Source organism: Geospiza fortis, unplaced genomic scaffold (assembly GCF_000277835.1).
Source record: "Geospiza fortis unplaced genomic scaffold, GeoFor_1.0 scaffold145, whole genome shotgun sequence".
Lineage (NCBI taxonomy): Eukaryota > Metazoa > Chordata > Aves > Passeriformes > Thraupidae > Geospiza > Geospiza fortis.
The window spans coordinates 3,418,170-3,427,581 of record NW_005054362.1 but is presented as its reverse complement, the minus strand read 5'-3'; the positions used below and the strand labels follow the sequence as shown (position 1 = coordinate 3,427,581).

Genomic DNA, 9,412 nt, shown 5'->3' with positions numbered 1-9,412 from the left:
AGCCCCGGGCCCGCTGATGACAGTGATTGCAGCTGTGCCGTGCTGCAATCACGGCCACCGGGGCTGCCGTGAGGCGCCGCCGCTTTATCCCGGAGGAATTCGATTTTTCTGCCACCTTTGGAACGTAACCGTGCCCCGTGCAAAGTCCTGTGTGTGGAGAAGGTGCAAGGAGATCTCTCGTCCTGGCCGCTTTCCCACACGAGGAGCTGTGACGTCCGGCATGACCCTGGGAGGGTTTTATCAACATCCCAACCACAGCGCCGGGGTCGGCTTCTCAGGAAACGGGGAAATTCCAGGAAAAGGGAGTTCGCCGAAGCCCCCTGCGTCTCTCGGCGTGGAGAGCGCAGCTGGAGCGTGAAGGGAGAAGGAAATGATGCAGCACAGAGATACGGTGCCCGAAAAGCCAGGCTGGCTTCGGGGAAGCGCCTACCGCAGGCACGGGGCCCCCGCTGCCGGGGCGCCGCGCCTGACCGCAAGATGCCCGGCTCGATGCGGCCGCTACCGGGAAAGGGAGTTCTCAGTAAGCAAAAGTGCACACTCAACACACCAGGGGTTCACCCACGGGCTCCTTCTCGGCAAGAGGTGCCCCGGCAGCACTGCAGGGATGGGAACATCCCAGCTGCTGCCTGGCTCCATGCGCTCAGGATGCTCAGGATGGGAGGGAATGTTTAGGGTGTTACAGGTGCTGCTCCAGTTTAGCCCCAAACCCTACCAGCATCAGCTTCCCCGCTGAATCTCCAGCAAGGATATTTGGGATTGATGGCGTTTTTCAGAGCAAAGCTCCTCCCAGCTCGCCCACCTGTGCCAGGAACACTCTCCCCACGAAGCTGTGAGCTGCTGCCATAAGGAGCATGTCCTGCCTGGGTGCTCAGGGGACACTGAGGGGGCTGGGGGAGCTTTTCCCACTCAGGAAAGGGGGAAGGTGGCTCTCCAAGAACGAGAATGGCATGATGATGACAGCGGTGGCAGTGGCTTGGTGATGATGGCAGCAGGGCAGTGATGAGGGTGGTGGTCTGGCAGTGGTGGCACAGCGATGTCAACAGCAGTGACAGCAGTGTCATGGTGACAGTGGCAGAGTGATGATAACGGTGGCATGATGACGACAGTGGCACAGTGATGACGGCAGTGGCATGGTGATGGCACTGTCACAGTGATGATGGCACTGTCACAGTGATGATGGCACTGGCACGGTGACGCTGGCAGTGGCACGGTGACGATGACAGTGGCACGGTGACGATGGCAGTGTCTGGGCCATCAGGCCACGTTCGTGCAGAGCAAATCCTTCGAGAGCAGCAGGAGCTGCCCCCGGCCCCTCCACGCCCCGGGGGTTTCCCCACGCCGGCTCTCGCTTCCACTCTGAGTCACCCACGGGAGGTGGGGAAGTGCCTGAGCCCTTGTGCAAGGTCCCCAGCGGATACGGGCGAGATTTGTCACTTCTTGTAAATCACTGTGGCCCTTACGCAAGGGACAAACCTCAGCCAAGCTGCAGGGCCAGGCCTGGCCTGGCCTGGCTGTGCTGGATGGACACAAACCCATATCCTGTGCCTGCAGCCCTGGGGGAAGCTGTGACGTTTTCCAGGAGTGTGGGTACACACAGCCCTTTTCCAGGGAATGCCAAGTGAACTGGGTGGGAAACATCCCCTGGTGCCAGGGCAGGGCAGGGGGAGGCAGCAGGGCCCTGCAAGGCTCCAAGGGTTCTGCTGGAGAGTCCAAGGTGTCTGCTGGAGCAGCCATCATCCTCAGGAGTTTGCACCAAGGGTAATCCCAGCCTTCATCCTCGGGGATTTTGTGTGGCAGGAAATCCCGCCGGTGGTTTCCCTTGGGAGTTAAACCCAAGGCTCATCCTTGAGGACTTCTGCACCATAGATAATCCCAAAACGTGTCCTCAGGGTTTGCACCACAGCTAATCCTGGTGTTCATCCTCAGGGATCTGTACCACAACCACTCCAGTTATTCATCCTCAGGGATCTGCACCATGGATAACTCTGGTGTTCATCCTCAGGGATCTGCAGCTGATTAATCCCTCTCTCCAGCAGCTAATCCCAGTGCTCTGGGGGAGCTGACAGCACAGTTAATCCCAGTGCTCTTCCTCAGGTGTTTGCATCACAGCTCATCCCAAGGGGAGAGATCCATCCATCCTGGACTGCCCCTGCCAATGCTGGTTTTTGGGACAGGCACTGGAATCCCATTGATTTGGCCATTCTGTGCCTGCTGCAGGGGCCCCTAGCTCAGAATGACACATTCCCAAAACATTCCTGCCTCTCTGCTCATTTAAAAACCACCTAAGAGCAGCAAGCACCACCCTGGGCCCTGCTCTGGCTTTGGGGAACTGGAGCCTGGAGTTGGGGAACTGGAGTCGAGCTCCCCGACTGCCAAACAGGAACATGGGAGGTGATTCCCGCTGCTGTGCGAGCTCAACATCCCCCACCTCCCAAAAAAACCCCAAACCCCTCCAGCATCCCCCGCACAAAGGAGCTCCCAGGACGCCGTGTCTCGGAGCATCCCGCAGGCCGGGCCAGGGCACAGAGCTGTCCCCGAGGGGCCCGTGCCCAGCGGTGACAAGGGACACCGTTGTGCCGGCCCGGAGCGCTGGCTCGGGGGCACAAAGGTCCCTCTGTTCCCGCTGGGCGGCTGCGGGAGAAAGAACAGCCCCGAGCCCAGCGCCCCCCGAGCCCCCGTGTCCCGCTGGATCCATCCGGGGGCTGCCAAACAGCGCCCGAGAGCCGCGGGGTGAGGCTGGGGTGGGATTTGGGGGGTCCAGGAATCCCCACCCATCCCTGGATTGTGTTCATTGATCATCTGGTCATCGTTCGTTGAGCGTCCTCCCTGCTCTGCGTGAATGAGCCAATGTTCCCAAACTCCCCAAACCTCTGCAAAACCCCAAAAACTCTACAAACCTCCCCAAAACACTGCAAAGCTCCCCAAAACCCTGAAAATCTCCCCCAAAACCCTGCAAAACCCCCAAAACCCTGCAAACCTCCCCAAAACACTCTGCGTGAATGAGCCAATGTTCCCAAACTCCCCAAACCTCTGCAAAACCCCAAAAACTTACAAACCTCCCCAAAACACTGCAAAGCTCCCCAAAACACTGCAAAACCCCCCAAAACCCTGCAAAACCCCCCCAAAACCCCACAAAACTCCCCAAAACCCTGCAAAGCTCCCCAAAACCTTGCAAAATCCCTCCAAGTGAACCCAGCAGCTCACACAGCAGGGCTGAGGGTGATGGGGGCTATAAACAAGATCTGTAAACAGCTTTTGCCAGACCCTTGATTTTTTTTTTTTTTTTTAATAATTTATTTTATGCCAGATTCGGTTCCAGCGTGGGCTGCTTTAATAATTTCCTGGAATAAATAACGAGCATGGAAAGTAAACAAGGTGTCTGCGTGCAAGTGGGAGCTGCTGCAGCCAGGGCTGAGTCACCCCAAACCTCAGCCCCAGAGGAATGAGGGGGTCCAGCAGAGATTCTGCAGCCTCCCCACAAGCCCTGGGGTGTCTTGGGATTTTCCCAAGGTTTTTGCATCGCCCAGGATGATGGAAAAGGCTCAAAAGGCCACGTGGGAGCATTCAATCCCACTGGATGGGTATTTTCATTCCTGCCCCTCGCCTGGGGATGGAGGAAGTGAGTTTGCCCAAAATGTGTTTTAAACACAATCCCAAAATGACATTGGACATCACAGTGCCCATCACGGGCACTGGAGCTGGGACCTGCCTGTGGGAAGGAGCAGGGTCCACCCCAGCTGAGCCCCCAGCAGGGCTGGGATGAATCCTTGAATCCTTCCAGAGCCGGTGCTGCCTGCACAGGCTCTCATAAATATTTACCTTTGAAAGAAGCAGCTCTCAGCCTCGAAACAACCACATCCTGGGCCGTGAAAAGAGAGAGAGAGAGAGAAGAAAAAAAAAAGAAGAAAAAGGGGGAAAAAAGAGAGACAACCACCCAAAAAAAACCCCACTAGGCATTTCACATCAGCTGTGGGGACCCAGCACCCACAGCTCTTCTCGAGCAATGCATTCCCTGAGTGCTTTCCCAGCCCTTTTTCCTGTGGTTTGCCCAATATCTCTGTTTTTTTGCCCACTTCTCAGCTGGCACGTGGTGCTTCCCACCCCGAGCAGCCCTGCAGCATCCCTGGGAGGGACACTCTGATAAGCAGGGGCAGTAGGACAACAGCCCCAGGAGGGGCAGATTTGAAAGGATGGGGTTAAAAGGACGGAATCCTTCCGAGCCCAGAACCCCAGAGTTCAACGAAGCAGATATTGGGGTCCATCCTGCACCCTTCCCCTCACACCCAGGCCCTGGCAAGCCCCATCCCAGCAACAGTTTCCAAAATAAGAAACTCTGCTCTTCAGCAATTAACGCCGGGGCTGTGGTTACGCTGCTAAAAGTGTTTTTTCCGTGCATGACCAAGGATGGAAAAAGTTGTGGTTAATAAATGACAAATAACCTTTGTCTCCTCGCCCTCCTTCCCACCCCCCCTCGATACCCAAAAACAGAGCCGGGGGGGAGGGGGAAGAGAGCAAAAGTCACCACCAAAATCTCACAAAGCCCTGAGGCCGCCCAGCCCCGGTGCCTTCGAAGAACAGAGAGGATGCGCCCGCCCTGCCCCGGGGAGAGCCTGCCCGAGGGTTTTGGGGCAGCTCCAGGTGCCTTCAGGGCAGGTTTTGCCTCTCCCAAGGGATTTGAAGGACACCCAAACCCCTCCAGGGTCATCACAGCAGTTTTCCCAGCTCCTGGCTGTGTGGTCTTTGGGGTTGCCAGGAGAGGGATGCGATCCTTGAGGATGCTGCCGGGAGCAGGATCACAGAATCACAGAATAATATGGGCTGGAAGGGATCTTCAAAGGCCACCCAGTCCAACCCCTCTGCAATAAGCAGGGACACCAACCAGATCAAGATGCAGCCCCTGGAAATGCCAAAAAAGGGATGCAGTCCCTGGGAATGCCAGGAGAGGGATGCTGGGAGCAGGATGTTTGGAGAGGGATCATAGAAGAGCAGAATAGTTTGGGTTGGAAAGGATCTTGAAAAGTCAACGAGTCCAACCCCCCGCAGTGAGCAGGGACATTTCAGCTGCATCAGGACAGGATGCAGCCCATGGAGATGCCAAGAGAGGGATGCAGTCCCCAGGAATGCTAGGAAAAGATGCCACGAGAGAGATGTGGCCCCTTGAGGATCCAGATTGACACAAACCTGCCCTTTCCTGGACCAGGGATGGGGTGATGGGACATTGAGGTGCTTCCCATCACTGGGAAAACTCTTCTCAAGTGTTCCAGTGAGGAAAACTCATCCTCCACCACTGCCCTTCCCTGGCTGAGCCACTCAGGCCATGTTTGAGCAGCTCCAGGAGGAGCAGGGATAGGGAATGGAGACCAAAACTCTGGGATGTGCCCCATCCCATGCCTGACCAGCTGCCACTCACAACCCCAAGCACCAAAAATCGGGGACAGGAACCTGCTGGCTCAGGAGGTGGCAGTTCTCAGAAACCAGATTCAGGTGAAAGGTGTAAAAAAAGAAAAAAAAAATTTAAAAAAAAGAGAAAAAAAGAAAAAAAAGGAAGTCAAAGCAGCCTCACACTGAGCAGAGATAAAAATACAGCTCCTCCCGTGGCTCCAGCAAAGATGTCTGAGCTGGGGCAGAGGCTCCGAGGGCTCTCTCCGGAAGGAGTCTCCAGGCCAGTCCCGGCGTGCCATCAATGTGTGGGACGCGCTGGATTTCATTAAAATGCTATAAAGAAAGCAGCACAAATGCAAATCCCATTTCCCTTCCCCTTCCTGTAAAAACATCTGGCCAACAGAAACGGCTCGGGACATTTCCGCTGCGAGTCACGGCTTCACGGAGTTCGGGATGTGGGGCTGGGGCTCAGCTGAGGAACGGGGCAGCCCCAAAACGGACAAACCTGGGTTTGCCAGCTCTGGTTGAAATTTATGGAGGTGGAGAGACCTCAGAGGTACCCAGTCCTAAAGGTTGTATGGGATTAAATGGTGTGGGAGAGGAGAAAACCCTTAATGCCTCCAAAGAAATCATGGAGAACTGGTGAGTGTTGCCCTCACAGCAGAGATCAGAGAATCCACATGGGTGCAATGCCAGGACCATGCTCACATGTCCAATGGCACATATATATATATATATATATATACACATATATAATTTTATAAAGAAATATATATAAATATATATTATATATATAAAATATATTATATATATAATATTATATATATAGCCATCTATAATATATAAATTATATATAATATATATAGCCAAATATACATATATTCTATATATATACACACACACACACATATATATAGAGCCATATATACAAGCACTACAGGTCTCCCAACATCCCTCTATCCCAGCTCCTCTTCCACACAGCATCATCACCTCACTCTGGCCTCTGGAATGTCCCCAGGGTGGGACTACCCCCCCAGTCCTGTGCCCTGCAGCCAGGCAGGGACCCTCTCCCAGGAGAGACCCCATCATCCCCAGATCCCTCCTTGGCAGCATCATCATTTTTCCAGTGCTCCAGGGAGGAGGGAGCCATGCCCAAACCAAGCCAGCTGTGGCTGTGAGCACGGCAAGGGGAGCTGCTCCCTCTCCCAAAATCCCCTCCCAAAATCCTCATCCCTCCTGTGGCACACGCCTGGGGCAGGGGATGCCCACTCTAGGCAGTGCCACAGGTGTTGCCACATTCTCCAGCACAGCTCCCTGACCCCTTCACCCAGCACAGCCACCCAAGCAGTAAATGGGATCAGGGCTCTTCAAAGCCCCCACTCCCTTTGATGCCAGGCACGTTATGGGATTAAGCTCAGAGGCCCCATTGAAGCACCAGGAGAAAGGGGGGGGAAAATGAGATAAAAGCTGCCAAAAGCAGCAGGACCCCCCCTCCTTTCTCCACGCACCTGCCTTTTCCAAGGTCATTCCAAGGGGGTGGAGATGTGGGGGCTTGGCCTGATGCTGCAAAGCCCTGAGGCTGAGATGAAATTTCAATTGCATCCTGTTATTTACAGGGTGAAAGGGGGAAGGAGGAGGAAGAGGGAAGGAAGAGGAGGAAGGAGGAAGGAAGAGAGGGAAGGGGGAAGGAAGAGAGGGAAGGCTGTTTCCAGGCAGACCCTGAGGGTAACCAACCTCACAGTTCAGAGATCATTTGGGGTTGAAAAATCCCAAGAACTGATTTTACAGTTGCTTATTTCAAACCATCAATTTTCTATGGTGATCAACAGCATCCACAAATCAGGAACAGATCCATGAGATGGGGAAAAAGCCGTGGAAAAACCCTGGGAGCATCCTAGTGCAGGAGGATGGAAAGGAAGGGGTTCCTCACAGCCATTCCCAGGGGGTTGCTGAGTGTTATTTAGTTATTTTAAAGGAAAATCACCCCCCAACAAACTGTTCTGTTCTCACTGCTCTGTGGTTTGCCCCGTGCTGGGTTTGGGGAGTGGGAGCCACCAGCACCGCGGGGGATTTTCCACCGCCCCCGGAATTCAACCGCAGTTACTGGGAAAGGGTCAGGATTGATTGTGCTGTAAAGGAGAAGGGAGCTGGCCCTGGCCCAGGGAATTGGAAAGGAAGGAGCCGCCCTGAGAATATTTGCACAGGAAGCAATTTAATCCAGAGACTTGCAAAATCCAGCAAGGAACATCCCCCCACCACTTCCGCAGGCCTGGCTGAGAAACCCCCGGCTCCAGGCTCTGGGGTCTCCAGCCTCGTGGGGATGTGGAGCACCAGGAAATCTCCATCCCGTGGAGACTGCAAGGAATAATGCTCAGAGCACGGGGGGAACTTGGTCAGCGTCTTGTTTGAAGTGTCTCCCACCCCTGGGTCAAAGCTGGGCAGGGAATGTGGGGAGAGGAAGAATGTGCTGGGCTTGCTTCCCAAGGGGGAGGGAAGCAAAGAAAGAAAAAGGGATGAAAGGGAAAAAATAGGGGGGGATAGGGAGAAAAAGATGGGGGTAGTAAAAAAAAAAGTGTGGGGGAATTGAAAAAAGAAAAGGGGAAGTGAAAAAAGAAAAAGGAAGAAAAAAATAAAAGGGATTTTAAAAAATAATAAGGGATTTTAAAAAAGAAAAATGGGGAAAATGGAGAAAAAGGATGAGGGAGGGAAAAAAGGCAGTGCTATGCAGCTGCTGGAGCACCCTCCAAGTGCCCCAGAGTGCCTCTGACCTCCCTGTGCCCCGGGATGGGGACACACACTCCCACGGGGACAAACAACTGCAACCCTTGACATGACGGAGCAAAAGCAGCTTTTACTTTCAGATGTTACAATTTTGATGTTGTTTCTTTTTTCAAATATTTAATATTGGAGTCGCTTGACGGAAATAGCAGGAATTCAGCCAGCTGCTCCCTGACCCTGCTGCCCTGAAGGCAGGGATAAGGCTCCAGCTCTACCGGAGGTTTCCTCCTTCCAAAGCACAAGTTTGTCATCAAAGTTAAACGAGAACAAAAAAAGAAGAGAGAGAGAAAATTCATCCCATCACAGCCTGTGCAAGTCCTGCCATGTGGAGGAACCATCCTTTTACAGATTGAACACCCCAGCTCCCCCCACATCGCTCCCCACTCCCTCACATCCTGCATCATCTCCACTCCAGCCACGTCTCAGCGCCACGGGAGCTCGAGAGCTGAACTTCCAGTCACAAAACTCCTCACAAAAAGCAAAACTATGGGTCCCACTGGGAGCAGAGAAGGCACAGAGCCTAATTCCTATTTTCCCTTTTCCTCTCCCAGCTTGCCCAGGCAAGCAGATGCTCAGGCTGCTAGAGGCACAGCACAGGGGACAGGGTGAATTTGGGGTTCATCAGACTGGGCTGCCCCACACCTTGGTGGAATGAGTCCATGAGGCTGGGATGGGAGGGATGGAGGCCACCAGCCTCTATCCTCAGCTCAGGAGGCAGGCACTGTGCTTCCAGCTGGAAAACCCAGTTCTGGATTCCCAGCAGGGAGAAATGCAATGACACACTGACCGACTGCAGCAATTAGCACACCTTGCTCTCAGCATCTCTCACTCCCCAGACAAGACCCGCAGGAGTGGCCTTGTTTCTTTCTCAGAGATATTAAACAAACAAGGCCCAGCCTCGTGTGGCTGCAGCAGAGGGAGAGCAGTGGCAGAGCAAACCCATCAGAGCCCCTCGTGGTGAGAAACCCTCGTGGTGCTGGGTGCACCGTGGCCCGGCTCCTCCCTGTGGGATGCTCTGGCATCCAGGCATCATTTCCAGCCGAGGGACCCTCAGCATCACTGTCTGGAGCAGGCAAGAGGCGGCAGGTCCTTACCTTGGGCGGGTCGAAGAGCTCCAGCACGAATTCCTCAGCGTCGGGCGGCCCCGCTCGCCGCAGCACCAGGCGGCAGCGCTGCCAGCGCGTCCCGCTGTCCAGGGAATTCTCATCCAGCAGCCCGTACTTGAGCAGCCCCTCCTTGCGCACCTCCGGGG

At 54.5% G+C, this 9,412-nt stretch overlaps 1 protein-coding gene across 1 annotated transcript in view; it reads right to left on the bottom strand.

Moving 5' to 3' along the window:
* The window catches only part of SH2B3 (SH2B adaptor protein 3), a 16,603-nt gene that overhangs the window by 6,740 nt on the left and 451 nt on the right, over nucleotides 1-9,412 (bottom strand). Inside the window, exon 2 of the mRNA XM_014308237.2 lies at nucleotides 9,255-9,412. Within this exon, the coding sequence (XP_014163712.1) occupies nucleotides 9,255-9,412 (158 nt within the window). The remainder of the gene's footprint in view (nucleotides 1-9,254) is intronic.